The sequence below is a fragment of the Bos javanicus genome, chromosome 6 (genome assembly GCF_032452875.1).
Source record: "Bos javanicus breed banteng chromosome 6, ARS-OSU_banteng_1.0, whole genome shotgun sequence".
Taxonomy (NCBI): domain Eukaryota; kingdom Metazoa; phylum Chordata; class Mammalia; order Artiodactyla; family Bovidae; genus Bos; species Bos javanicus.
This window is the reverse complement of record NC_083873.1, coordinates 117,253,883-117,281,860: the sequence shown is the minus strand read 5'-3', so window position 1 is coordinate 117,281,860 and position 27,978 is coordinate 117,253,883. Positions and strand designations below refer to the sequence as shown.

The 27,978-nt window shown below is 59.7% G+C and overlaps 2 protein-coding genes across 10 annotated transcripts; one reads left to right on the top strand and one right to left on the bottom strand.

The window, feature by feature from the left end:
- The first annotated feature begins 260 nt into the window (after nucleotides 1-260).
- MAEA (macrophage erythroblast attacher, E3 ubiquitin ligase) lies at nucleotides 261-27,569 on the top strand. 5 transcript variants are annotated; one of them, XM_061421088.1, is made up of 11 exons: nucleotides 311-396; nucleotides 2,253-2,451; nucleotides 13,250-13,432; nucleotides 15,324-15,527; nucleotides 18,911-19,033; nucleotides 19,738-19,851; nucleotides 22,266-22,342; nucleotides 22,470-22,578; nucleotides 25,799-25,932; nucleotides 26,203-26,398; nucleotides 26,675-27,569. In XM_061421088.1, exons 3-11 carry the CDS (start codon nucleotides 13,325-13,327, stop codon nucleotides 26,768-26,770), a joined length of 1,161 nt encoding a protein of 386 aa, XP_061277072.1. In that variant the 5' UTR covers nucleotides 311-396; nucleotides 2,253-2,451; nucleotides 13,250-13,324; the 3' UTR covers nucleotides 26,771-27,569. The 5 variants fall into 5 exon arrangements, with proteins under 5 accessions (XP_061277068.1, XP_061277070.1, XP_061277072.1 ...); XM_061421084.1 differs by lacking the exon at nucleotides 2,253-2,451 and having other exon boundaries at nucleotides 261-396; XM_061421089.1 differs by lacking the exons at nucleotides 311-396; nucleotides 2,253-2,451 and adding an exon at nucleotides 877-1,264.
- Nucleotides 15,524-18,911, bottom strand: LOC133249960 (uncharacterized). Of its 5 annotated transcripts, none has more exons than XR_009737183.1 (3): nucleotides 16,791-18,911; nucleotides 16,495-16,680; nucleotides 15,524-16,384 (listed from the first exon to the last, which is right to left on the bottom strand). XR_009737183.1 is itself a non-coding variant. In XM_061421098.1 (2 exons), exons 1-2 carry the CDS (start codon nucleotides 17,829-17,831, stop codon nucleotides 16,264-16,266), a joined length of 621 nt encoding a protein of 206 aa, XP_061277082.1. In that variant the 5' UTR covers nucleotides 17,832-18,026; the 3' UTR covers nucleotides 15,524-16,263. The 5 variants fall into 5 exon arrangements, 1 of the variants encoding a protein (XP_061277082.1); XR_009737184.1 differs by having other exon boundaries at nucleotides 16,576-16,680; XR_009737182.1 differs by having other exon boundaries at nucleotides 15,524-16,680; nucleotides 16,791-17,174; nucleotides 17,628-18,911.
- Nucleotides 27,570-27,978: the final 409 nt, after the last annotated feature.

The following is a 27,978-nucleotide window of genomic DNA, read 5'->3' as shown; positions in this document are numbered from 1 at the left end:
CCCAGACCGCCAGCGCCGGGACCAGAGCCGCAGGGAACCGGGAGCTTCCCGCACTGATCAGCCGTCCCACCCCGCCTCAGGTTCAAGGAGGGACCCCGCCCAGCCGGGCTTCCCGTTGATTGGCTGAACGGGAGAAAGGCGGGCGCTGATTGGGTGGACAGGACGCCTCTCGCCGCGCGCCCGGTGGCCGCGCCTTCTTCCTCAGCCGCAGAACGGGGAGCGGAGGCGATTGGTGCGGACGCCGGCCCGCCGCGCCCCTCGACGTCACTCCCGGCGTGCCGCGCGCCGCACCTCCCCTCCGCCCGCTAATGTTTTGGCCGATCCAAGATGGCGGTGCAGGAGTCCGCCGCTCAGCTTTCCATGACCCTGAAGGTGCAGGAGTACCCGACCCTTAAGGTGGGGTTTGCGACCGCGGCGCTCCCGCGCCTGTCAGGGGCCGCGGGCTGGGCGGCGACCGGGCGCGGGGTGGGGGGTGGGGGCGGGGCGGGGCCGAGGCCGGGGCGCGGCCTGGGGCGCCGGGCAGGGGCCGAGGGCTTGGGGGCCGGGCTCTGGGGGCCGGGCTGCCCGGGGTCTGGGGCCTGGGTGCGGTGCTGTCTGGGTCCCGGGCTCCCCGGAGGCCTGGGGGCTGGAAGCCGTGCCCTCCGGGGGCCGGGGACCTGCTGGCCGGGCGGGTGCGGCGTGTGGCCGTCTATGCCCCCGCCTGCCCCCGTGACAGGGCAGGGAACGCGTCTCCCTGGCGCCCCACTTCGCCCTCTGGAGCCCGATGGTGGCCCCTTCGTCCTGAAAAGAACGCGAATCTCATCAGGGACCGTTCTGGCCGTAGGCAGGCTGGTTGCTTTGGAGGCGGGGGTCTCGGGGGTGTGGGGTCGGGGGCACCCAGCTAGAGAGAGACCATAGCCGGCGGTTGTGTCCAGCTTTCGTCCCGGAAGCTTCTGTCAGACGGTGTTGACGGATGGCTTCCAGCCTCTCATTAGGGACCTGTGAGGAGAGGCCTCACGACCCAATGGGAGCCCATTTGCGGGGCGTCACCAAACCTGAAATACAGCCCTTACCGCTCGGTCGCCAGTTTCGTGACCTTGGATGGTCACTTGGGCAAGTCGACTGAGACTGCAGTGCAATCGCTGTTCCTGGGAGAGGGACCCTCGTAGTTCTTACCTCGTTACTAGAGGGTTCAGTGGTGATTGGCTGCAATGAAACACCTGGGAGTAAATTCCTTCAACCGTCAAGGTTGTAACATTCCCAGGAGAGCTGCGGCTGAGCCTGTGTGAGTCTGAGTTCCTTTCCCTGGGGGTCAGGTAGCGTCTCTGCTCCTGGAGGGCCCAGCTTCCCTGTCCACCAAAACGGTGACAGGTGGTGGGTGCGATGTGGCAAGATTGCCATGAGCTCTTTTCACTTCTCGGGAGACCTGGGGAGGGTCCTCAACCCTTTGAGATTGTTTACCCCGCTCAGGGTGCCGTGCGGGCTCTGGCTTGGGGGAGGTACTGCCACAGTCCTTACTCCTTGAGCCCTGACGGGAAGGGAGGGAGGGAAGCCCTGCATCGCTGGCGTGAACCAGAGGGCTGCTTGCTGGACGCTGCTTGTAGGGGGTGGTGTTTTTCCACGCAACTCGGGCAAGACCCTGCAACTCAGAGGCCAGGGTTCTCTGCTGCCCCAGGCACCCGACTAAGTGTCCCACCCCCCTCCACCAAAAAAAAACAAAGTGTGAGTAGGGAGCCCTTAACTGCTGACCCATTATCTCACTCAGACCCCGTCAGGCCTGCCGTTCGACTGACAGACGAGAAAGTTGAGACATGAGAAGGTGGCAAACACCAGACAGGAAGGATGTCTCCTCCAAGTCCTCCTCTCTCATTTCATAATCATGAACGCAGTTTGAGTTCCAAACTTATTAAATAGACTTTGACTAAAGCAGTCATGCAGGCTTCCCAGGTGGCTCAGTGGTAAAGAATTCACCTACCAATGCAGGCAACACAGGAGACGTGGGTTCAATCCCTGGGTCAGGAGGATCCCCTGGAGGAGGAAGTGGCAACGCACCTCCAGTGTTCTTGCCTGGAGAGTCCCATGGACGGAGGAGCCTGGTGAGCTGCAGTCGACTGAGCGCACAGGCGCAGAGGAGGCGTGCCGACGTTCTTAGAGGCAGAGAAACGCTCTAGTGGCACCTCGAGCCTGCCAGGTCAAAGCGTTTCAGTTCCTTGTTGGAATGATTTTGGAAAGTAGAATTTTCACAAGGTACTCTGTCCATTTTTCCCTTACAGATTGTTTAGATCCTGCAGAATAATTCCTCTCCTCTTGACACACGTGTCACTGCTGGTAAACCTTTCTCAGGACTAGTTCCTGCTGGGTGATGAGGAAGTTTCACTGGGCACAAGGGCTGCTCGGCTGGGAAGTAGACAGAGCACAGGAAAGCGGTTGCCTCCGGAGCTCTGATAGTCTCATCTTGAGCGGGGTGCAGAGGTGCGTGGGGGCTGAGGCCGGTGCTGGAAGGCCGTGCTTCTCCAGCGCGAAGGCGGGTCCTCCCGCAGGCAGTGGGGACGAGCTCGCCGCGGGCAAGCCTCCTTCAGACAGGCGGGGGGTGGAGGTGGGGGGCGGTGGGACGCGGCCTGGGTTGAGGCTGCTGGCGCCCTCTGACCTGCCGTCCTCCCCGACCCCAGGCCTGGGGACGCTGGGGCGCGTCTCTGCAGTGGGGGCTGCAGGAGGCCCAGCAACAGCCCTGGCCTCCACCCCGCCAGGTGAGAGCCGCTGGCCTGGACGCCCTCGCTGTGGGGAAGGCATTCTCCCTGCAGCGGGTGCTGGGGCCTGGCCTGGCTGGGGAAGTTCCCTGGAGTGCTGTCGGGTGTCAGGCTGTGGGTCATGCCCCCGGGCCTCAGGGAAGGAGGAGTGGAAACCTGTGAACCGGAAACCCTGTTTTAATTTGTCTTTGGAAGTGTTTTCTGATTACGAAAGCAATCAATTTGTGTTTATTCTCCAAGTTATTTTGCTGACTGTCCCATTCAGTTTTGGGGTTTTTACTTCTGTTTTTTCCCTTCAGATAGCTGAAGGAAAATCGTATTTTATAGAGGCCTGTCTGTCATCCCATGGATCAGCGGGGTCCGCTCAGCCAGGATCAGGGACGTGGCGTTGGTTGTGGGAGACCGGCCCTGCACCTCACTCCTCCCGTGGGTCCCCCTGGGCCCACCCCCGGGCACGTGGAGCCTCGTCTGGGCGCCTTGGCCAGGGGTCCCCCGCATCAGCACCCTCTCCCAACACCCCCTGCTCGGCACGTCGCCCCTCACTCTATCTGGGGACGGGTTTGCCTGTGTCTTTTAATTCTCCACAGAAGTATTTAAGTTTTCTACTTTTAGCGTGGTGACAGTTTTGTTGACCAAGTACTTATCTGCAATTTCAAATCCTGGCTTTGTATTTTGCATGCCAAGTATATGCCTAAAGTTATAAGTTTCAGTTCAGTTTTCCAAACTTGGTCTCAGCTGGATTTGGGGATCCGTGTGGTCTCAGGTTTGAGAGGTGCCAGTGGCGCAAAACACAGGGCTTTGGTGATGAGGGCATGGTGGCGGCGGGCTGGGTCCTTACCTCCTTTTTCTTTGCGTGTGAGCTAAGTCGCTTCAGTCGTGTCCAACTCTGTGCGATCCTATGGACTGTAGCCTTCCAGGCTCCTCTGTCTGCGGGGTTCTCCAGGGAAGGATACTGGAGTAGATTACTGTTCCCTCCTCCAGGGGGTCTTCCTGACCCAGGGATCAAACGTGCATCTCTTCGATCTCTGGCATTAGCAGGCAAGTTCTTTACCACTAGCACCAGCCGGGAGCTTTTTACTTTAGGTTCTGTGATCACAGAGTGACCGCCTATCCCGCAGACACTTGCAGCGCGGTTGCCCTCCCGTTCGCGGGTCCAGCCTCGTCACACCTGCAGACGCTGTCTGCTCTCACCTGAGAGCGCCCCCGGCCCAGCCTTGGCCTCCCAGAGCCCGCAGACCAAGCGCTCGCTGGAAGGCCCTCTCTGAAGCCCCGCGCCCACCCTGCACGGCCTCCCGGCTTGACATCGCTGCGTCGCTTGCTGACGCTGGGAACGTGGGATGTCATGGAGGAGACCCGATGGCACGGCCTCTGTCCCAGGCTCCCACAGAGATGCAGCCTGACCGGAAGGTGCTCTGCACGCTCTGCAGGCTGGCTGTGCTTTAAGTGTCGCTGTATTTTAAACAGATTCAAGTCTGGGAAAGAGCTTACTGGTCTCCAGTTTCCTGTGTAGCTGTTGGAGTCGGAGCCTAGCCCCGGGCAGTGCTGGCCGAGGGCCCTGCTGCTGCCATGCGCTGCAGGCCCCAGACTTCGGGCAGCTCTGTCATGACCGTGCCCACCGAGATCGTCACCTCTGTGCTCTAGTGAGGCTCAGAACACAGCCGGGCCACACTCAGGGCCGCACCTGGGAGGCGAATCCCCACAGGTGCCTCCGTCGCGGTGCGCGCTGTTTGGGTGGCCGTGCGGAGGGCCAGGTGGAGCCCCGTCGGGTCGTCCCCATCGCCCGCTGGGTGGAGGAGGCCTCGAGTTGGGGACCTGGGGTTCAGGGAGGCCCGGCGTGGGGGAGGGCCCTCGGGGCGGGCTGGCCGGTTTGGAGAGGAGCTGCGTGGGCTGAGTTGAAATCTTGGCAGGCCTGACCCTGAAGGCTTGTGGTCCAGCTGGAGCAGGCGGCTCCAGGCGTCCCTGAAGCCCTGCAGAGGGCAGGGGCACTGCATGCCTGGGGCAGGGAAGAGACGGCGTGGGGACTTGGGCAGAAAAGGCCCAGGGCGGAGTCTGACGCCGCCTGCGCCTGCCAAGCAGCTTCCCCGGGCGGTCGGTTATTCTCAGGTGCACGTCGTTCAGACTCTTTGGAAAAGGAGAGCTGTTCACTGTTTCGGTCACTGCAAGCTGTCACTTAACAACTGAGTGTTGCCGAGCAGTGACTGCTCAGCCGCTAAAGAGATACCTCAGTCTGTTCATTTAAAGAGATCCTTTAGTAACTGTCTCTCTCTCTGACTCTGGGACGTGTCACGCTGAGAAGAGGGGCCCTGGCTGCCCAGGGACCTCACGGACCAGAGGCCCAGCCTTCACCCCTGCCGCTTTCCTCTCTCAGCCGCGGCCTGCCCTTGCGGGCGAGCTGCCCCTTCTCAGCGGGTCACCGGCCCCATCCGAGCAGACCGCTCCTGGGCCCCAGCCCCCTCCGCACCTCGGCCCGTGGCTCTCCCTGGGCCCTGCCCGTCGGAGCGGGCGTCCGGACGCCCCAGCAGCGGCTGGGCCCGTGCGTTGCCGCCAGGACGTGGCCCCGTGGCCCTGGCCTCGCCCTGGTTTCTTCTTTCTGTCTTCACTCAGCGTCTGGTGCTTTTTCTGTCAGACTCTTCTTGGGCCCCTGGTCCTCTGGGAGGGGCCGTGTCTGGGATGGCGCCTGGCCTGAGGGAGGCAAGCACTGGGGCCGCTGTTGCGGGTGGGCCTCCCCTCTGTGCGAGGGGCCCCGCGGGTGCTGGCGTCTGCTTGTTGTTGAGAGCAGCGGTCTGGATGTGAGGCCGTGGGGGTCCTTTCTGACCGCACCCCTCTCCTCTCTGAAGGGTCAGCTGACGGGGAGGAGGGTCTGCTCACGGCCCTGGCCCTGGCCCAGAGGTGTGCGCTGGGACCTTCTGGGTGACGAGTGGGCAGCCTCTCGGGCCCCCTGAGAGGGCCACCACCCGGCCTCGTGAGCCATTGGCTTCCAAGCTGGCCCTGCCCAGTCGCTGCCCAGCAGGGCTCTGGCCAGGGCCTCCAGGCGCACCCTTGACAGGGTCTGCTGCTCACCTCGCCTCCTGCCCCGGGCCCCTCCTCCGAATCTGGCCCCAACTGGCTCCCACAGCGCGGCCGCGCCTCACCCCCCCATCGGGGCCGCTCGTGGCCTTGGTGACCGTCTCTGAGCACCCCCTTGTGTGCCCTGACTCCCAGCGGGACCCCTTCCAGCCCCAGAGCGGTGGCCTGGAGCCGGTCAGATGTCCCGTCTTGGTCTGTCCAGCTTCTTAGCAGCTGGGGGTCTAAACTTGTTCCCGTGCCCGCCGCCTCCCCAGACCCACTCCCCATCGTCCTAGTCCCGGTGGGGAGACTTGGCTGAGTCAGACCTAGGGCTACACCGTGGAGCCCTCCTGGACTCCCGTTCTCCCAGCTTGCCCCTCCTCACTCTGCCTGCAGGACAGACTCGCACTCTGGCCGCCTCTCGCCCTGGCTCCCTGGGCTGCGGGGCGGCCCTCGCTGTCCCAGCTCCGCTGTGCCCTGCACAGCCGCTGGGCTGCTCCCATCTCACTTGGACTGAAGTCCAGTGTGGCTCAGGTGGTGAAGAATTGGCCTGCGGTCCTGGAGACCAGGGAAGGCCCCCTGGAGGAGGAAATGGCAGCCCACTCCAGTGTGCTAGCCTGGAGAATCCCACGGACGGAGGAGCCTGGTGGGCTACAGCCCATGGGGTCGCAGTCAGACACAACCGAGCGACTGACACTTTTCACTTTCCAGGGCTGTTAGAGTGGCCCCTGGCCAGCAGTGACTTGACCCCCTTCCCCCTCCTTCCAGCTTTCCCCGGCCCCCTCCCCTCCCCCACTGCTCCTTCCCACCCCTCCCCATCTCCCCTCCCCCACTGCCCCCCTTTCTCCCATCTCCCCTCCCCCTCCTCCCCCCTCCTCCTCTCCCACTCCCTCCCCCTTCTCTTCCCCATCTCCCCTCCCCCACCTCCTCCTCCCCCATCTCCGCTTCCCCACTCCCCTCCCCCACTGCCCCCACTTCTCCCCCTCCTCCCCCACCTGCCCTCCCCACTCCCCCTCCCACCTGCTCCCCCACCCCTTTGGACACTGAGCCGCCGTGGCCTCCCCACTGCTACAGGACATGCCAGCACTAGGGGCCTCAGAGTCTTTGCTGCTGTTTACTTGTGCAAAGCCCTTCCCCGTGTGCCTGTGCTTGTTGCCCGTGCTGAGGCGGACCAGCGGCGTGGAGAGACTTCGGACTCCGGTCGAGCTGAGACAGGGAGCACAGAGGTGCCAGCGATGCCCGTCCCTCCTCCAGCTTGGTCCATCTCACCCCATGCCCACAGGCGGGGACCAGAAACGTCATCTTCCTAAGAAGGGGGCTTAGAAATAGGGATTTTCAGCCCTTCTGTCCTTCACGAGCCTCTGCAGGGGTGTGCTGTGCCGAGGGAGGTCAGCCCAGGACAGGGAGGGGCATCTGCTGTGTTTAGGGTGCAGCCCAGAATTTCAGAGGATTCCGTTAGCTTTGTGATAAATGTGTAGAAACCTCCTCTGAGGTTCTTGTGAAAGATAAAAGGCCTGTGCCATTGGCAAAATGCTTCCTTCCTGTGCTTGCGAAAGTGGCTGAAAACATGATGACAAACGAAAATGCACTTCTTTGTCAGCAAATACGATGAGGAAACCCACAGCAAACCCTGGAGAAGGTTTGAAGCAACACATCCTGAAGCAGATGACTGTGTGGGAGGGTGGCTGTAGAGCTGGACGGGAGTTACAGAGGTTTCTTGCAGGTCTCAGCGGAGGGTGTTTGCCAGGATCTGTTTCAGTCACGAAAACAGGCAGGGTTACTTTCTGTGAGCCACTCAAGGTCAAGGAGGTGCTGGAGGAAATAGTTTAACATCAGCTAATTAAGTGGGGAAATCCTGTAATCTTAAAAGCTGTATCGCTGCACGTTACCAAGGAAACATTAAGTAGATTTAATTAATACAGGTTTAAATCTTTGGTATAACTAGGTAAGGTAAAACTAGAATTTTTTTTTTCTTATTTTTGTTTTGGGTGCACTGGGTCATAGTTTTAGCACAGGGGAGCTTTAGTTGAGGCATGTGGGATCTCGTTCTCTGACCAGGGGTCACACCTGAGCCCCCTGCATTGGGAGCGCAGAGTCTTGGCCACTGACCACCAGAAAGTCCCGAAACCAGAATTCAAAAGCAAATGACAAACCTTAAAAAAAAAATCCACCACATGTGAACCATAAAGAGCTGGTTCCAGTTGATGAGAAAGCTCCAAGACCCTCTTCCTTATTGAGTGTTGGACTAGGAATACAAGCGTAGAATACATGTAGAAGGAATACAAAAATGTAGAAGGAAGAATGTGTGGAGTTGAGTCATAAAATTGCTCTTTTGTGAAAATGATGACTGAATAGTCTGTAACAAGTGAAGAGATTTTTTAAAAATCCCATAAAGAAAAACTCAGGACCTGATGGCTTCTCTGGTGAATTCTGTTAAGTGTTTAAAGAAGAAGTAGCATTGCTCCCTCACAGAGAACCAAAATATGGGAGAGGAACACTGTTCAGCTTAATGAGGTCAGTTTTACCCTGATACCAGGACCAGACAGACAGACCACGAGAAAACCGCACCAGTCTTATGAATGAGTATAGGTGCTGAGCTCCTCAGCAGTGCCCACAGACTGGATCTGACAACACATGAAAAGGGTTCTGTGCCGTAACGAAGCGGGGTTCACCCCAGGAATGCGAGGTTGTTTCAACATGCGAAAGCCAGTGCATTGCCACCCTGAAAGTATAAAGGACAAAACCACATGATCATCTCAACAGACACAGACTAACAAACCCATCAGCGTTTCATGATAAAGACCGTGAACCAGCTAGGAATAGAGGAGAACGTCCTCAACCTGATGAAGAGCGTCTCTGAGAAAATTACAGACGTCATCACATGCTGTGGTGAAACGCGGAAAGGTCAGCAAAAAGACAAGGATGCCACTCACCATTTCCATTCAGTGTTGCCCTGGAGATTCTCACTGGGGCTTAGGCAAGAAAAATAAATAGCAGGCAATCAGATTGGAAAAGAAGTGACAGTTTGCAGATGAAATGATCGTGTACATGGAAGGTCCTAAGGAAGACACGTGCGCAGCGCGCATGCAGACCTACAGGAACTGATGGTTCAGAGCAGCCTCAGGATGATGGTCGGGTTCAGAGCAGCCTCAGGATGATGGTCGGGTTCAGAGCAGCCTCAGGATGATGGTCTGGTTCAGAGCAGCCTCAGGATGATGGTCTGGTTCAGAGCAGCCTCAGGATGATGGTCTGGTTCAGAGCAGCCTCAGGATGATGGTCGGGTTCCGAGCAGCCTCAGGACATGAGACCAGCAAGTACAGATGGTGTTCGTTTTCCACCCTAGAAATGAACGGTGAAAGGGAAACGGAGGAAACAATTTTGTTTACAGTTAAATGATGATAAATTGAATTTCATCAAACTGAAAAAGCTTGTTCTTCAAAGGATGCTCTTTAAAGAAGTAAAAAGACTACTTACAGAAGGAAAATATTTGCAAATAAGTTCTAAGGCTTTAGTATCCAGAATATATAAACAACTCTTACAGTTCAATAACACAAACAAGCTGCAAAAACGAGCAGATGGTTATGAGGAGACTCTTCTGAAGAGAGAGACAAATGGCTGACAGGCACCGTTGTCAGTGAAACCGTGAGACCGCAGTGAGGCTCCACTTTATACCCACGGAGTGACTGATCAGAAGGATGGACAGTAGGCTTGTTGGATGAGGATGTGGAGAAACCAAAATCCTGGTCCTTGCTAAAGGAGTGTAAAATGGTGTGACCGCTGAGGAAAGCCATCCAGTTAAACAGGTATCGTATGACCCAGCAGTTCCCCTCTGAGAGAAATGCGAACATGCCCATACAAAACCTGTGCAGGCATCTCTCTGAAAGTGGACTCAGCCTCAGTGTCCATCTCTCTACCAGTACAGACACGAATGTGGGTCCCATAAGGGAACACCATTCAGCCGTGAAAAGGAGTGACGCGCACGCTGTATCAGACTGAACCCTGGAAACATGTCGCTCGGTTAAAAGGCCAGACATGAAGGGCCACAGAGGATATTATGTGTTACATTGATACGAAGTGTCCAGCACAGGCAGGTCCGTTCAGGTAGACGGGAGATCCCTGGCTGGTTCGTTGACTGGGAGCAAGAATTCTGTAGGCAGGAGTTTCTGTTTCGGGGTGATGAGAATGTTCTGAAAGTAGATGGTGTTGATGGTTGCACGGCCTTGGCGATCATAGTAAACACCGCTGGGCTGTATACTTGAGTTACAAAGGTCAATTTTATGGTGTCTGAATTATACGTCAGAGATTTGTAAAATAGAAAGCGATGCGGCTTACTGTAAATTGTCCTTATTCTTAAATTGTCTTTCGAAAGGCAGGCATCCTGGTTTGGATAAAGACTGACTAGTTGATTTCTTTTACAGTTGGTGCTGTCTGTATCCCTGCAGGAGAGCTTTCCCTGAGGGCCAGGAAGTCTCACCCTGTGTATTCCCACTGGGCACCTTACAGTTTTAGCATCCACGTTTTCACCTGCGGTCCCTTTCCAGGGAATCTGCAGATTGTATGAGGCGCAGGTTGGCCCTCTGCATGTGGGGTCCATCCCGGTGCCTCTGCTGCAGATGTGGTTGGTCCTCTGCCCTGAATTGCCCTGCCTCCTTGGTTGGCCATACAGACTGTGCCCGTGGGTTCCCACCAGGTCCACCTCTCCTTGGTCTCCAAGCCTCCCTGGACCAGTGCTTTGAATCAGGCACCACTGTCCGTATGTTAACAAAATCATTCAGAATCTTTTTTTACTGTGATAAAAACCAGGTGACCATCTTCCTCGTTCCTGAGCGTCCAGCAGGGCTGTCGTGCACGGAGCTCAGCTCCCCCTCTCGTCAGCTTCCGATGATCTGATGGCGTGCCACAGCACACGTGTTCCTCCCAGTCCTGGAGGAGGGACCCAGGGCAGGGGGGACCTGCACGCCCCCAGCACTGTCCCTCCACAGGTCCCAGGTGTGCGCACTCTGGGAGGCTTGGGAGGGCGTTGCCCCGACAGCGGAGGGGCTGAGCGCCCGTGCTCACATGTCGGGGCAGTGTCTGTCTGCTTCAGAGAAGTGTCAGTTCCGGTCCTTTGCCTGTTTTTCAGTCTGTTCTTGTCTGTCAGTCATGGGGGTCGTCAGGCTCCTCACGCAACCAGGTCCTGTGGTTCACAATTTCCTCCTGTTCCTAGGTTGCCTTTTCCCTCTGATGGTGGTTTCTTTGGTTTCACGGAAGTTCTAAAGTTGAATGTTGCTCATCCCGTCTCTGCTGCCTGTCCTGCTGGGAGCGTGTCGAGGAGCAGCACCTCCTCCCGGAGTCTGGGCGCGTGTCGAGCGGCGCCTCCTCTTGGGTCTGGCTCTTCCCTGGTTTCCATCCTCACTGGTATCTCTTGCGTCTCCATGATTTTTTTGTCATCTGCACCAGGACTGTCTCTGAGTAATTCTCCTGCCAGAGGATTTGGCAGCTAAGCCTGAAGTCTCGCCGTTCTGAAAGCATCTCAGTTTTGCCTTGTTCTCAGTGATACTTTAGAGTGGTTTAGTCTGCAGCATTTCTGAAATTCTATCCCTTCTTTTGGCAAAAGCCCTTCAGGAAGGCGCCTGTGGAGCTGTTGATGACAGGACAGTTGGGGACAGTGGGAGAGGCAAAGCCTGGGTGGCCTGGTGTCCCGGAAAGGACATGGGTTCCAGGAGCTTGTGAAGGGGTGACGGGGAGGGAGGCTGGGTCCGTGGGAGGCCTGGGTGGCAGAAGGGGGACTGGAGCACTCAGCACCGGGCGTGTGTGGCCCCTGAGTGCCGGGGTGGGGGGAGGGTGGTCCCTGGGGCACAGCTGCTGGGTGGGGTCCCTGGGGCACAGCAGGCAGGGCGGGGGTCCCTGCAGCCGAGCGCTCACTCTGTCATGCAGTGGAACCAGCACTGCCACTTGGGTTTAACAGACTGCCTGGGTTCTCAAAGGGGGTTTGCTGTCGTCAGTGACGCCCCCGCCAGCCCCTGCCCTGCGCCCCCACGGTGTCTCGCATGCTCTTACCACGCAGGCTGCTTGGCGGGGCTGGTCGCAGATCCCAGGCCGCTCAGCGCCCTGAGGCGTCTTCCCTCGTGTGGGCGCCGTGTGGTCTTGGGGGCTCTGCCTGCCGCTCGTCCCCTTGCAGATGCCCCGCCCGCCGAGTCTGGTCTCCCACAGGCAGTGGTTGGAGGCCAGGTGTGCCTGCCCCCTCCAGAAATCGCATCTGGAGGCGGGGCACACCCTCCACCGAGGGGCTGAGTCACTGGTTGCTCATCTGCCTCGAGCCTGGTTCTGTGTTGGGTGCTGGTGCACGGTGCTGCGAGTGGTCACCTGAGAGTGGGCCCCTCAGGAGCCTCCACTTTGCTTACAGGAGTACTGGGTCCAGAGGGGTGGCAGTGTGCGGGGTGGACCAGGGGACCAGGCAGTGGTCTGCGCGAGGCCGTGCCGTCCAGCGCTAGCAGGGGCCTGAACGGCCTGTCAGGCCGTCGCCCATGTCCGCTGGGCCTGCGCTTGTAGCTCAGTTGTGTTTTGAGAGCCACCACCCCGCCCACAGTCATCAGGGAGCCCGAGGCCCGGTGGGTTGGCTTAGCTTCCCGCTGGTGAGAGCCGAGGTATGGGCAGCCGTGTTTCCACGCTGAGTGGGAGTGGCAGCCGGGGCATGTGGGTGGTGGCCTTCCCGGGTCTCCCAGTCTCCTGGCCAGGCCCCGCCGTCACCCCGGGGATCTCTGCTCCTGGGAAGCCCGGGCTCTGGGTCAGGCCCCATCTCCTGCCTGCCCAGCACAGCGCCTGGCTCAGGATTGGTTCCTCCTGAGTGTCCGGGCTGCCAGCAGGACCCCCGCGAGCGGTCCTTGCCCGGGGCAGGGTGGGTTTGGGGCAGCCACTGCACAGCTCCGCGGAGACCCACCCTGTGAGCAGTGTGTGCCGGCGGGGAGCCCCGCTCTTGGTGGGGAGTCCCTCTTGGAGTCCCCAGGGCGCGGTGACTTCAGTGGCACTTCGTGGGTTGCCTGCCGTCCTGTGTTCTGGGGAATGGGCGTCCTCTGAGAGTCCATCTGCCCGTCCTCTCCTGCCTCCGCTTTCCTGACCACCGCGTCCAAGGCGCTGCTTCCTGTCTGTGCTCCTGGCCTCATCAGCGTCCTGGTCACTGCCCCGGGGCCAGCACAGGGTCATTGTGGGCTTTCCCGCCCCCAGCATGGCTCTGCTTTTTGGTCTTTTCCTTAACTTTGTGTTGTTCTAGATGAACTTAGGGGCGCTTCTGTTCTCCAGCACAGGGAGGTTTCTGGGGAGAGTGGAGGCTGCCCTGCGTCTCACGTGGGTTGGGCGCATGTCAGCCTTTGTGTCCTTGCCTGGGAACATGGGTGACCCTCGCTCACATGGGCCTTTTGTGGGCTCAGGCAGGTTTTAGAGGAGACAGAAGCGCCCTGCCCGCTGGGGGCGCGGACGCAGCGGCTTTCCATCTCCCGCAGGTGCCCTACGAGACACTGAACAAGCGCTTCCGCGCTGCGCAGAAGAACATCGACCGCGAGACGAGCCACGTCACCATGGTGGTGGCTGAGCTGGAGAAGACGCTGAGCGGCTGTCCAGCCGTGGACTCTGTGGTCAGCCTCCTGGACGGTGTGGTGGAGAAGCTCAGCGTCCTCAAGAGGAAGGTCAGTGCTCTCCCGGGCCGCGCCGCCTGCCCTGCCCCCAGCTGCCAGCACCCGCGGGTGCCCCCTTCCCCGGCTGCCCTGGCGGGGAGCTGTGGCGGAGGGTGGTCCCCCCTGTTTTGTTCTGGCCTCTGCCGCCGCCAGGCTGGCTTCCCGACCCCCCTCCCGGTTCCTGCCTCCACGTGTCCTGGGCCCAGGATGGGAGCAGGTTTATTATTTCTACCATTTCACCTCAAAACAGCACGTTGGCTTTCTTGTTTCTGAGGATGGTAGATATACCCCCAAAGTGAGATAAGATATTTGAAAACATTTTATCACAAGTATCAGGAGTTCATGACACAGGAATCATCAGGTTTGGAGAACACGCGGTCTGGGGTTGGGTGGGGCAGAAGGCGAGGGATCCCTGCTGCCTCGGGAGAGCCCCCACCAAGGGCCTCCCTGGCCCAGGCCTCGGGCCCTTAAGAGCGGGGGTCTGATGGCAAGAACGCTGCACCTCTGGTGAGGGAGCCTAGAAGCGGCTTGCCCAGCAGGCGTTGGCGCCCGGGGTCACAGCCGCACACTGTGCGCCATGACTCCGCCCCCAGCCTGCGTCTGGTAGGCGTGGTCCCAGCAGCTGCTACCTCCGGCCTCCAGTGGAGGCTGCCTTCCATCTGAGCATCAGGTTGTTCTGCGACAGTAGCCAGCACAGTGGGAGGTGACAGGTACACAGGACACCATGACGGAGACTCAGCAGGAATAGGAGATCCGCACAGACTTCAGAGGTAGAAACTAGCAGATATCACACTTCACTGTGTTTAAAGGATGGAAAAACAGCTTGGAGATATCTGCAGGGGGTAGAAAGTGAAAGTGATTTGAAGTTAAAAACAACCAAGTAAAAATTCAAGAAAAGAAAGATAAATGAAAAACTCAGATTTTATTTAAAACAAATATTTTAACATTTAACAATCAGATCCAGCTAAAAGGAGAGTTAAAGAGCTGGAAGGTGGGCCTGAGGAAATTACCTGGGATACAGCACAGAGATGAAAAGAGGGCAAGAGATTGGCGAGTGGGGCAGAGCTTGCCGTGGGCCCCGAGTGCAGGGAGAGGGACCGGGAGGTTTTCACTGACGGTCCGCAGCTCAGAGACCTCAGCACAATAAATGCAAACGAGCCTACCTGGGATTTTCACTCAGTGAGACTGAAGAACCTAAAAAAGCAGGTAGAGGAGAGTCCCTTTTTCAAGGAACAGCAAATACCGTGACAGCCGACTTCTTGACAGTGGAATGTGCTGGAAGCAGCCAAGGGCTGACCAGGACTCCGCACATGGTGTCCAGTGCGTAGCCACCAGCCGCCGGTGCCACTGACGTTCCCATGGAAAAGTCACGGACCCGGTGCCAGGGTCCCACAGCCACACTTGAGGTGGTCGCCAGTGGCTGCTGTGTGGTTAGCGGGTATAGAACACTGCCGCTTGGCCATCGTAATTCTGAGCTAAATAGCCTTTAGACAAAGTATCACAAAAGATGAAATTCAGGTTATAACGACAAGGTGGGCTCATTAACCGGGAAGCTGGACATATGTAAAGTTCTCTGCCTCGGGCAGTGCACCTTGAGTACCTAAAACAGAAAGTAACATCCCCGTGGGGAAGGACAGACCCTACCTTCGCCTTGGAAACAGTAGCTCCTCCCCTCCCCTCCTGTGTGGCCCAGGGGCCTGCTGCCCACTCTGGCCTCCCTGCTGCCCAGCCTTCCGTGGTCCGGGTAGGCGGTCTAGGTGGGTGGGCCGGGTGGGAGTCCGGTGGAAGTCTGGTGGGTGGTCCAGGTGGGAGTCCGGTGGGCGGTCCAGGTGGGAGTCCAGTGGCAGTCCCTTGGGCGGTCCATTGGGCAGCCGGAGATCCTGAGCGCTTGTGACTGGCACAGGCGGTGGAGTCCATCCAGGCGGAGGATGAGAGCGCCAAGCTGTGCAAGCGCCGGATTGAGCACCTCAAGGAGCACAGCAGTGACCAGCCAGCGGCGGCCAGCGTGTGGAAGAGGAAGCGCATGGACCGCATGATGGTGGAGCACCTGCTGCGCTGCGGCTACTACAACACGGCTGTGAAGCTGGCACGCCAGAGCGGCATCGAGGTGGGCACGGACGGGACCCTCACCGTGTCCTGAGCCGGGCAGCCCCTCCCTCGTGTGATGACTTGGAGTAACGGGTATGGACGGGGTCGCACCTGCCACCCCAAGCCAGAGGCTTCCTGTGCCCGCTCCTCGTGTGTGAGCCTCTCTCTGGGCTGGCTGTGCTTTCCGTCAGTCCCTTTGTGGTGGCCCCAGGGTGCAGGTGTGGAAGCGCTCAATGCCCCAGGCTGTGTGCGGTGGCGATCGGGCTGTCCGTGGCCTGCGCTGGCCTCTGCGGGTCCACCTGTGCCGTGCTCCAGCCTTCAGGCCGCTGGCTGGGGGCAGCGGTACCCCAGTGTTCCGGGGGCAACCTTCACTGCGGCGGGCATAGCAGTCAGGCATGCCTGGCAGGAGTGCATGGCCGGCCCCATGTGCCCACTTCCCATGACTGGAGCTTCTGGCGGGAGCTCCTCTGTTGAGGGCAGTGTCCTTGTCTCTGCATCCCGGGTCCTGCCCCAGCCGGCTCCTCTGCTGCACTTGGGACCCCCGGGCTGAGTCTCCTCGCCCCGTGTCCTCAGGCCCCCGGCCCCCACCACAATCCATCCCCACCCAGTGTGCGTGGCTCTTGCTCGGGGCTGACAGGGCTCGGCCCTTGTGGCTCCAGACCCCAGTGTGTGACCCTGCTCCCGTCCCAGGAGGTACCTGGGGTCCCCAGCAGCGTGCCCGGCCCAGCTGCTTCCCACGGGCTCCATGTCCTCACCTAGTTACAGCTCCAGGCCTTTCCTCCGACGTGGCTGATACACTCGTGGGGGGTTAGGGGTGGGCGTCCTCCCACTTGCACCCCAGCCCCGGGCCTGGGTGTGCCCAGGCCCAGGCTCCTGCTGTGGATGACAGAGTTGCCAGTCTCAGCTTGGTGCCCAGTGGTCCCCGGCGCCCGATCCCTAGCCCACCATGCCAGCTTCCGCCTCACCACAGGTTCTCCCTGCCTCACCTCCGCACAGCCTGTCCGTCTGTCAGGCTTCACTCCTGCGCCCTCCCCTGCACCTGCGAGGGCGTGGCCAGGCTCACCCACCCGTGCTGGCTGGCGAGGCCCAAGCTCCCTGTGCCTCCTGGCCCCTGGGTGTGCTCCGTGGGGGAGAAGCGTGAAGCCAGACCAGATGTGGTGAAGGTGAGCTGTCTGCAGAGGCACAGAGAGGGGCAGTGGGGGGGCGGGCAGGGGCTGGGGGTCACCTGTCTGCAGAGGTGAAGAGAGGGGCAGTGCGCGGGTGGGCAGGGGCCGGTGTTCACCTGTCTGCAGAGGGGCAGCGGGGGGCGGGCAGGGGCTGGTGTTCACCTGTCTGCAGAGGGGCAGCGGGGGGCGGGCAGGGGCCGGTGGTCACCTGTCTGCAGAGGGGCAGCGGGGGGCGGGCAGGGGCCTCAGAAGAAGGTCAGTTGGTGTGAACGTCTAGGAGCCAGTCCCAGAAGGGGTTTCCCGTGGAGCCCCCAGCCTCACACTGAGCACAGAAACGCAGCTCTCTTTCTGAAGCAGACACAGGAGGGCGTTGTCCTGGCCTTGGGGTGGGCGAGGCCTCCCAGGAACAGGCTGTAGCGCTGGGGCTCCTTCTCATCCAAAGACACAGTGAAGACGGAAGGGCGCACGGGCCACACTGGTGGCTGTGGTGGGCAGGAAGCCTGGTGGAGTCAGCCGTGGCCCCGTGTTAGCCACCTCCATGGTGGCGCCTCCCGGGAGGGGGCTGTGGGTGGTGCTCTCTTGCCGTGGCTCACTTTCGGCTGACTGGTTTAACATTTTTACCGTGGCTCCCACAACCCAGGGTCCATAGTCATCAGAGGACTGTCCACAGGAAAGGGAGAGACTTGGAAAGGCTAGACTCTGGGGGTGGGTAGGAGAGGCCACCGCCTGCGAGTTAGAAAAGGCCTGGAAAGGACGGGACACAGGAGAGAAGGAAGACAGCGTGTCATCTGACAGCCTAGCCATGGCCTAGCGGGAAACATTCTGGAAAAAGAAGACTGTGCAGAGACGGCCAAGGAAGTAGCACCAGAACACGGCTCCCTCTGTAAGGAGGGCAGCGAGCCAAGGGCTGGATTAGTGAGTCCTGGCTGGACAACCACAGGGCACTTCCTCACCTGAGCCCCACGCTCAGGGGGAAGCCGGGGGAGCAGCTGGGCGCAGAGCACGGGCTGTGGTGGGAAGCCTTGGAGTCCGGTGCTGGCTTGGCCACGCTCCAGCCCTCTTTGACCGTGTCCTGCTGTCTGGCAGTCAGGACGTGGAGCCGAGGAGGGGTCAGCCTGGGGCAGTTGGGGGCGCGTCTTGCAGGCTCCAGCCAGCATCTGCCACTGTCCCTCCCGGGGCTGCTGGTGGAGCCTCTTGTTGATTTTGCTGTGAGTGCTTGGTTTCACGGCAACATTGTTGGCTGTGTGCCTCCACTGACTTTCTCTTGAAGTAGAGCAGGCATCCCTTCCTCGTGCTGTGGCCACCAGTAGGGCTCTGCGTCCTTCTGCAGCACAGCTCCCACGCGGAGCTTGACGTGGCTATGGTGCTGCACACGGAACCTCCGTGGCGAGCTCCGAGCTGCTCTGCGTGGCCTGCCTTGGCCGAGAGAGCGCGGGCGAGGCGGTGTCCTGTCCCGTGCTCTGTGGTCCAGATGGCCGCGTGACCTAGGTGGAGGCTCTGGAGACACGAGAGCTCCAGGGCTGTTGTGTGCTGGATATCCCTCCACCTGCTAACAGAAAATGGCCTCCTCAATCTGCTCCTGAGGGAAGAGAAACTCACTTTCTGAAATTTTCTCCCGGCGACCCCTCATTTGTCATTTCGGAACGTCCATTACCTGCCCAGTGTGGCCAGGGAGGTCCTTCTCGCTGGCTACTCCAACCTCTTGCTTGGGCCCCAAGCTTCCTGTCCCCGCCCCCCCCCCCCACTTCCTGGCACCATAGCGCCCCCTCGACTTCGCAGGTGTGAACTTGAGTGGGTGGGTTTGCTCCTGTGGGTCCCTGGCTCTGCTGGGATCCTCCAGCTCAGCGGCACTGGGCTGGCCTGCACAGATTGCACTCCTCAGGGTAGGAGAGAAGCAGACCACAGAGGCGAGAGACGTGCAGCCCCCCAGCTGCCCCTTCTCAAAAGCCTAAACTTGAAATCAATCTGCAGAGTAAAACCCATAGAAATTGAGAGTATGGACCACCGGGCTCTCCATATGTTGGCCCTGTGAGAGCTGGTGGGGCCCCAAGTTCTGGCAGGACCTGGGCTGTCCCCAGGCCTGCGTGCTGTGCAGACCCGGCCTGCGGCGGGGTGTCCCAGCACCGGATAGGGTGTTCGCATGAGAGGAGGCCGGGATGCCAACTGCCGGGCGCCGTGTCCAGCCTTGGGGGGGCCCGGGGTCCAGTACTCTGAGCCAGGGCTCCCTTCACTGCAGGACTTAGTGAACATCGAGATGTTCCTGACTGCCAAAGAGGTGGAGGAGTCCCTGGAGAGGCGCGAGACCGCCACCTGCCTGGCCTGGTGCCATGACAACAAGTCCCGGCTGCGCAAGATGAAGGTGCGCGGGCTGCGCGGGGGCGGGGCTCCCGGAGGGGCGGGGCCGTGCCGGGGCGGGGCTCTACCTGGCAGGGCTCCTGGAGGGGGCGGGGCGTGCCTGGGCAGAGCTTGCAGAGCCGGGAGGGGCAGCGCCACCTGCCCCAGAGCCTGTTGTTTCGGAGTTGTGTGTGGATGCATAACGGGGGCTTGTTGGGTTTGGTGTGGGTTTGGGGCTGTTACATAAGAGGGTGGTGTTGGGTTTTGGGGGAAATCCTCCGAAGGGCACTCTGCATTGTGGTTTGGACAGATGCTGAGTGAAGCTCTGAAGGCACATGGTGTGGACCACGCATGTGCTGCCAGGGATGGGAGCGGGTGGGCCCAGCTCCTACCCACCCACTCACTGACTTAGGAAGGCACCCTGCGAGGAGTGAGTGGGTGCCCGCCTGTGAGGGTGCAGAGTTCCAGGCTGGGATATTCTCGAATACAGCCTTTCTTAAGACCCAGAAGCAGCTTAAAAAATAGACACTTAAACATAAATTGCAGAATTTAAACTTGATTCCTGAAAGGTGTCAACGCCTTAGGGCTTGCAGAAATGCTTGATTGTATTAACCTTTCCTGCCTCCATTAGAAAAACTGTGTTCTAAACCGAGTGCCTTTAACCCCGCCCCGTTGAGCTTGTCGTGTGCACATAGTCACCAGCCAAGGGTGACACTCTCTGCCACTCAGGGCCGCCAAAGCGAGCACGACGCGAAGACGGGACGGAAAAGTAGAGTGGCCAGTGGCTCCCCTAAAGAGAGTGAGGATCTTGGTATGGAAACCATAAAAGGAAAGCCAGAATTGGTATGTAACACGCGCCCGCGCTCTGCTCCACCCCCACGGCTGTGCGCTCGGCGGGAACCAGGGCAGAAGGAAAACAGGCCTCCGGTGCAACAGGCAGTTTCTGCAAGCCCTGCTCCCTCCCCGAGAACACTGCTGCTTGGCCAGGCACGCCACGGGGGTCGGGTTGCAGCGGGGAGCCTTGCACCTGCCTGCCAGGGGGTGGGCTGGCGGGGTGAGCCCATCAGGGCACGCTCCTGTGGTCTCGCCACGTACCCGGAGGGAACATAAGTAGCTGTCCAGAAGCGCGTCCAGAAGCTGAGAGGGCACCAGAACGCGTTCAGTACAGAGTTCCGCTGAACACAAGCCGGTGTGCATGCTTTGTCCAGCTTGTCCCCTTGTGGGCACACGTGAGCGCCGGTACTTGATCACATGTGCAGGCTGGGGGCGGGGGGTCAGGGGGCCCATGCCAGATGCCAGGGGTCCCTCAGATCCGTGCTGAGGCTCTAGACGGGAAAAGAAGCTTTGAGACCCGCATTTCCCGTCGTTGAAAATACCTCCAAAGTAGTGAGTTGAGGCGGGTTTCTGGACACATCAGGCTGGCAGGGGCAGCGTGCGTGCTGTGTCTGCAGCCTCAGTGGGGCTGTGAACGGGAGCGCGCAGAGCTTCTCAGGTCGTGTGTGATATGCTCACCAGATGGTAGCCGTCCTTGTCCAGTCTGGACACCTGCGTGTGTCCGCCCTCAGGGGATTGTCTGAGGGTTAACTTGGAGAGCAAAGACCCACCATAAATAAGGAGACACATTTCCCTGGGTCGGTTTTATAGAGCTGACCTAGGGTTTACTGGTAACGCTCCGCGACCGGGAGCCCCAGATGGAAGCGGTCACCGTTCCCTGGAGGCAGGCAGCGCCCCCCTCTCTGTCCCCGGCTCCGCCTTGCCCGTCCGGCCTCTGAAAGGGGCCTGGAGGCAGGCAGCGCACCACCCCCCCACCCCCCCCCCCCCGCCCCCGTCCCCGGCTCCGCCTTGCCCGTCCGGCCTCGGAAAGGGGTGTTTCCTCACTGGTTCATGTGGCGCCTGCCACGCCACCCTCGCCCTGCCCCACCCATTTGGGGTCAGGACAGATAGCTGCCCAGGGCGCAGTGCCCTGCACAGAGGCTGGGAAGGGGGGCTTGGGCAGGGAGGCAGACCACCTTTTCTGAGCCCCTGCGGAGTGGACGTGTGGGTACCAGGTGAGTGGTTCTGCACCTCTGCTGTGCCCCTGACACCGGGCGGCACGGTCTGCAGTCAGGTCAGCCTGCGCTCCTCTTGGTGTGCCTGGGGCCAGGCTGGGGGCTCGTGGAGGGTGTCCTCCCAGGGTCCCTCCAGCCCAGGCCCTTGCCCAGAACGCAGTGTGTACGCCAGGCTGGGGGGCGGGGAGCAAGTCATGAGGTTGGCAGACTTGTGGAAGCAGCAGGCACGAGGCAGGGCCTCGTGTCAGGGCCTGGGCACTGTGGGCACGACAGCGGAAGTCCTGAGCTTGGCCTCCGTGCTGTGTATTCCACGTACTCTTTCTGGTTGGAAACACTGAGTGTTTTCTGAAGCCATGCTGAAGATGTTATAGTCTTAGTTTTTTGGTAAAATAATCCAGGTTTTTTATCTTAGGTCACAAAAGTTAATTTTGCCTGCTTGTCCTCTACCCCTAGCTGCAGGAGTTTTAGCCCAAATTGGGTTGATATTGCTAAGGTTTCAAAGTTCGCTTGGCTCCTTTCAAGCTACCCCACTGATGCGGCCGTATTAGCATCCCCCCGGGTCTCCTGTAGAGCCTCGGGACAGATGCCTCCCAGATGGAGCTGGGCCACAGCCGCTTCCCAGCACAGCAGCCCCAGCCCCAGGGCCCTCGCACCCGCGGCACATCCTGGGCTCTTCCAGGAGCTGGCCCTGACCTGCTTGCCCACCTCTGGCATCTTCGCCCGGTCCTGGCCACGTGCTGAGGCCCTGCCCACCCAGGGCCTCTGAGCTGGCTCATTCCCAGGTTCGCCGTGGCCCACACTGTGAGTGGGTCCTCATGCGGGGCTCTGTCCCCCTGGAGCCCTCGGTGTGGCCCGGGGCTGGAAAGAGGAGGCCTGTGGGTAGGAGGGAGTGGCGAGGGCACTGTGCTGAGTCTGCTGACCAGGCTGTTGCGTCCGTGCAGCCAGCTGCAGCTTGGGAGCACCCCTGCTGCTCCTCGCCCCATGTCCGCCCGGCCCTCCCTGGCCTGGCCCTGAGAGATGTGGGGTGGGGCCGGGCCATGGCCTGTCAGGACCCAGCAAGTGTTGGCGGCAGGTTGAAATTAGGATTTCAGCAGCAGCCCTGCCTCCCCGGCAATGCCGAGCTTCTGTAGCAGTGCGTGCGGCCTCGAGCTGGGACGTGGCTTCAGGTGGGCCTGGCTAAGCTGGTCCTTATCTTGTCTTCACCCTCAGAGCTGCCTGGAGTTTAGCCTGAGGATCCAGGAGTTCATTGAGCTCATCAGGCAGAACAAGAGGCTGGATGCAGTGAGGTAGGACCCCCCAACGTGCGGGGCAGGCTTCTGGGCCCTTCCCGGGCTAGGTGTGGGCAGGCGCAGCTGGTGCCTGGGTGGGGGCGGTGGGAATGCAGACGTCTTCAGGCTGCGCTTGCCTTTCCAGACACGCGAGGAAGCACTTCAGCCAGGCTGAGGGGAGCCAGCTGGACGAGGTCCGCCAGGTCATGGGCATGCTGGCCTTCCCGCCGGACACACACATCTCCCCCTACAAGGTACTGCATGCCCCGGGCTTAGGGTTGGGCTGGGCCTGCAGTCACTGCCACTGACCAGCATGGCCCGCACACCACCTAGGCATTTTTTCCCACCTTGTTCCCGTTTTGCTGGCAAAATCTTTGATCAGAATGGCTCCTAAAGCACTTCTGCTGGAAAGGGCAATTCCGAGTGCCTGCTCACTCCTCTGGAGGCCCGGTCAAGGCTGGACAGGCCTGGCCTCTGCATGGTTCTGCTGGCGTCTTTGCTGACCTCGTTTGTTCCTGCTCTGTGTTCTCTTCCCTGCGTCAGGATCACTGGGCTCATCTCCCCTCACCCCCCCACTCCCAGGATAAACACCCAAGAGAAGCCAAGCCACACCTTCCCCACTCTGCCCAGAGACAGCTTCAGCTGGATGCTAGACTCACCACCCACAGCCCCCGTCCACAAGCACAGCTCTGCCAGGTCGCCACCCTGTGTAACAGGAGCCTTCGCTCCAGTTCCCAGTACCTCGGTCCTCGCGGGTCTGAGGTCTCATCACAGTGGCCTTGATGGTGCTGGTGCACAGCTCTTAGATTTCTCTATGGAGACTGGGGTGTGCTCTGCCACTCCCTTCTCTTCCTGAACCCTCACTCTGAGGGCCCGTTCTGTTGGTCTAGCTGCTGCTCCGTGTGGTGGAGCCCACCCCCGGGTCCAGGTGCTTGTCGCCACAGCGTCCACGCCTGGTAGCCGTCCTCTGCTAACCTCTCCTGGCGGCTGCGACAGCAGACCACAGACCAGGGCTGTGAGCAGCAGGGTGGACTGCTCAGGGTTCGAGAGGCTGGAAGTCCAAGGTCAGGCGCCAGCCTGGGTCACTTCTGCTGGGTCCTCCCACAGTGGGAGGGTCGGGAGCTCTCTGGGGCTCTTCTTAGAAGGACAGTAATCCCATTTGTGAGCCCCTGCCCATGACCTCATCCCCTCCCAGAGGGCCTCTCCCAGCCGTCACTGTGGGCCTCAGTGTTTCAGCGGTGTACTTGTGGGCAGAGGGTAAAACCCTTGGGTGCTGGACCCACTGTGTCCTCTGGGCCGTGAAGCTGGCCTCTGTCCAAGGCCGAGTGTTGCCCTGCAGCCCCGCTGCCCCTCAGTGTTGTGTGGGAGCCTCTGGGCAGACCCAGCCCCCACCGCCCAAAGTGCCTGCAGGTCCTTTGAAAGCTGCTGGAAGCTTCTTCCCAACTGAATTCACACTTTCTGTGGTGTTTGGGAATATAATAAATCAGCAGGTCACAAAGATCTTCAGGTCTAAACTCAGATTTTAACTCATAGCGTTTTCTCTTCAAAGTGCAGCAAAGGCTGGCTGCCCTTGGGGGTGAGGTGCCCAGCTCAGGAGGGTGTGGAGCACGTCCCTTCACTCCTTGGTGAGGCCTCACAGCAGCTCAGGAGGGTGTGGAGCACGTCCCTTCACTCCTTGGTGAGGCCTCACAGCAGCTCAGGAGGGTGTGGAGCACGTCCCTTCACTCCTTGGTGAGGCCTCACAGCAGCTGTAAAGAGCCAGGCAGCAATGTCATCGCTGCTGTTGGAGCCAGAGGGACCGAGCCTCGGAACAGACCCCAGGGCGGGCGTCCCCTCCCCTGGGCAGAGTTCTCCACTAACTGGGACACAACAGCCTTTGGCTGTTCAGGTTGGTCTGGCAGGTTCAGTCACTCAGTCATGTCTTACTCTGCGACGCCATGGACTGCAGCACGCCAGGCCTCCCTGTCCATCACCAACTCCCAGAGCTTGCTCAAACTCACGTTCATCGAGTTGGTGATGCCATCCAACCATGTCATCCTCTGTTGTTCCCTTCGCCTCCTACCTTCAGTCTTTCCCAGCATCAGGGTCTTTTCCAATGAGTCAGCTCTTCATATCAGATGGCCAAAGTATTGGAGCTTCAGCTTCAGCATCAGTCCTTCCAGTGAATATTCAGGACTGATTTCCTTTAGGATGGACTGGTTGGATCTCCTTGCAGTCCAAGGGACTCTCAAGAGTCTTCTCCAACACCACAGTTCAAAAGCATCAGCTCTTCCATGCTCAGCTTTCTTTATAGTCCAAGAAAGCTGGTCTGGCAGGTTAAGTAGCACCAAAGAGACCTGGATGACAGGAGTGCCATGACCCCCCCATGACAGGTGGGGGGTCTCAGGTACAGGAAGCTCAGCAACAGAGTTGGGACGGTTGTCCTGGAAGCAGGAGCAGGGGACCAGACACTCCTGACACGTGCTGGAGCCGCCTCATTAAGGGAGTGATGCCTTCATCCCTTGTGGCAAGAGGTCAGACGTGTCCAGATGGGTCACAGTGGGAATGGACAAAAGTACTTTGTTTTGAGAGGGGGTGTAGCAGAGACTCGGAGAAGACAATGGCACCCCACTCCAGTACTCTTGCCTGGAAAATCCCATGGACGGAGGAGCCTGGTAGGCTGCAGTCCATGGGGTCGCTAAGAGTCAGACACGACTGAGCGACTTCACTTTCACCTTTCACTTTCATGCACTGGAGAAGGAAATGGCAACCCACTCCGGTGTTCTTGCCTGGAGAATCCCAGGGACGGGGGAGCGTGGTGGGCTGCCGTCTATGGGGTCACACAGAGTCAGACACGACTGAAGCGACTTAGCAGCAGCAGCAGCAGAGACTGCAGGGCTCACAGCTGGTGCTGGGTGTGGCAGCCCCTAGGGGTGGTCCTCCTTCACCATGGACCGTTGGATGAAAGAAATGTTAAAAATCATTTTGTAAATGTTGGAAGTGTGATGTGCGCCCTATGCCAGGGCTCTGAGGAGCTCACAGAACCTTTGACTGTGCCCTTGCTTGGCTGCCTTCCCCTCCGTTCCTGCCCCCACCCCTTCTTGAGTCTAAACCTAGGTGGTTTTAGGGAGCAACATGAGCCAGATTTAACTTTCTATTCTAATAAGCTGTTCCCTGGAATAAGGCTTCTCCTTGCAAACCTTAATGCTCTTAGCAAGAGGTTCTGGACCTTGCTCAGTGAGTGGCTTTCCTTCCAGCCCCGAGTCCTTGACTTGTCTCCGGGCCACAGGACACACACTCCAGAGCATCAGCGTAGGCTCAGAACGAGTCGGTGTCCCAGAAAGGGAGTCAGCGGTGGCCTGGCAGCGGGCGGAAGTCGAGGCTGTCCTCTGGGCGCCGGCGCGTGGCTGAGCGGGGTGGCTCTCATTTTGCGTCTGCAGGGAAGAGACTTCGAGCTTGTTTCCTGTTATCACGACTCTGCCCCGCTTCTTCCAGGACCTGCTGGACCCGGCGCGGTGGCGGATGCTGATCCAGCAGTTCCGGTACGACAACTACCGACTGCACCAGCTGGGAAACAGCTCAGTGTTCACCCTCACCCTGCAGGCCGGCCTCTCGGCCATAAAGACCCCGTATCCTGCTCTCGGGAGTGCTCCCCAAGTGCCCTTCCTAGTGCGGGGCTGGTGTCCAGACCCCGCTCCTCACCAGTTAGTCCCTGTCCTTGAAGCTTGTGCAGTGCCCCCAGCCCCCAGCCCCTGCCTTAATTGCATTGCAGCCCCAGTGTTGAGACAGTGCCAGGAGGGCTCCCATGCCCAGACAGGGACCATAACGCTTAGTAGCCTCCGTGGGGTGCTCGGGACCCTGGGACCTCGGCTGGCCCACCCTCCTTAACCCGTGCGCAGGCAGTGCTACAAGGAGGACGGCAGCTCGCGGAGCCCTGACTGCCCGGTATGCAGCCGCTCGCTGAACAAGCTGGCGCAGCCCCTACCCATGGCGCACTGCGCCAACTCGCGCCTCGTCTGCAAGATCTCGGGAGATGTCATGAACGAGAACAACCCGCCCATGATGCTGCCCAACGGCTACGTCTACGGCTACAACGTGAGGGCCGGGGGGCAGGGCCTGTGCGGAGGGGGCGGGGTCACGTGTGGGGCGGGGCCAGGGCAGAGCGCCCCGCGGGTTGGTGCCTGATCTGTCTGCCAGGCAGGTTGGGGGCAGTGGAGAAAGCTCAGGACTTCTTGGCAGGGGTACCTGCAGAAAGTGACTTTAGTGAAATGAAGCGATTTGTTTCCTGAGAGTCGGTTCTGTGGGTTTCTCATAAGAAACCTTGATGTAAACTGGATTGGCCCTTCTTAATGCGCCTGGTCTTTCTTTTAGTCCCTGCTCTCTATCCGGCAGGATGATAAGGTCGTCTGCCCGAGAACCAAAGAGGTCTTCCACTTCTCCCAGGCCGAGAAGGTGTACATCATGTAGGCGGTCGCCACGCCGAGCGGCCTCAGGCCCCTGCCTACCTGCCTTTCTGTTTCTGCGACCAAAGATCAGTGAGCGACGACAACACTCCTGGGAAGAGAGGAGGAAAGATTTAACAAGCGTGCACTCGATTTTGAAACATGTCAGCTGTTAACGCTTCTGAAGTGCTTTCACCTTTCAGAGAAACTTCTTTACAGACTGACCATGCGGAGGGAGGCTGGAACCTTTCACCACAGGAACTGATTCCTTCCCTGTGTTCTCACAGTCCCTTCCCTTCTGCTAACAAGGAACCCCCCCCCCCCCCGGGGCGGACTGGCCCTTGGCCATGGCCCGGGAGCAGTGGTGGCCACGCCAGACCGACCTGTGGCGAGTTGGTGCCACGAGGGACCCTGTCACTTCTCTGTAGAGCTGCTGCCAAAATGCGGGCACCACGGCTGCAGGTGGCGCTGGCCTCCAGGACCGCTGCCTGCCCGGGGCCGCACCCGAGAGGCCGCGTTCAGCCGTGTGGGTTCAGGGTCACGTCCCTCGCGCCGCCTCATCTCCTGCCTGAGAATGTATCTCGTGGAAACCCACTGGACCGGTGTCTGCAGAGGCCTTGCCGACGGCTCAGTGACTCTAGCTCTAAACACTATTCATTACAGAAGCCAGTAGTTCAGTTGAAGTAACCACCAATGACTTTTCAAATCAGACGAACTGTTGTAGTTTACACGAAACCGTATGGTAGAGGTTTGTACTCAGCGCTTATTTTTGCATGTTGATGTTGATTAGCTAATAAACTGTAAACGTAAGACTCGCCACTAAAGGCGTTTCTACTTTTCCTTTCGGGTGCGGCGGCAGCACGTCGGACCCTGTGGGTGGTGTCTGCCGCCTGGCCGTTAGTTCAGGGTGGGCCCTGGGGCGCCGGAGAACTGCACTCACGTGATCGCGTCCTGCCCCAGGGCACCCTCAGCCTCATGGCATCCCTAAGCAACCCCCGATACTGGGGGTCCCCCTGGGGTCCTTCGTGTCATCTGAAGCGCCTCATCCCGAGCAGGAATGGGGGCTGCTGTGCAGCCCTGCCTGCTGACCATCAGCAGGAATGGTGCCCTGGGAGGTTAAGGGTTAGAACTCGGGGGCCACATCACGGTGGCCAAAGAGGGCTCGGAAGCAGCTGAGGCCGTCTTGGCCTGGTGAAGGCAGGGCGCACCTCCTGGGCCGCCTGGTCCATCAAG

Coding starts and splice junctions, on each gene's coding strand:
- MAEA (XM_061421084.1), top strand. CDS start 328: ATGGCGGTGCAGGAGTCCGCCGCTCAGCTTTCCATGACCCTGAAGGTG. Junction 22,343..22,469: donor AAGAGGCTGGATGCAGTGAG/GTAGGACCCCCC, acceptor TTGCCTTTCCAG/ACACGCGAGGAAGCACTTCA. Junction 26,399..26,674: donor GCTACGTCTACGGCTACAAC/GTGAGGGCCGGG, acceptor TCTTTCTTTTAG/TCCCTGCTCTCTATCCGGCA.
- LOC133249960 (XM_061421098.1), bottom strand. CDS start 17,831: ATGCTGGCTGGAGCCTGCAAGACGCGCCCCCAACTGCCCCAGGCTGAC. Junction 16,681..17,627: donor CCCCTGAGCGTGGGGCTCAG/GTGAGGAAGTGC, acceptor GTGCCTCTGCAG/ACAGCTCACCTTCACCACAT.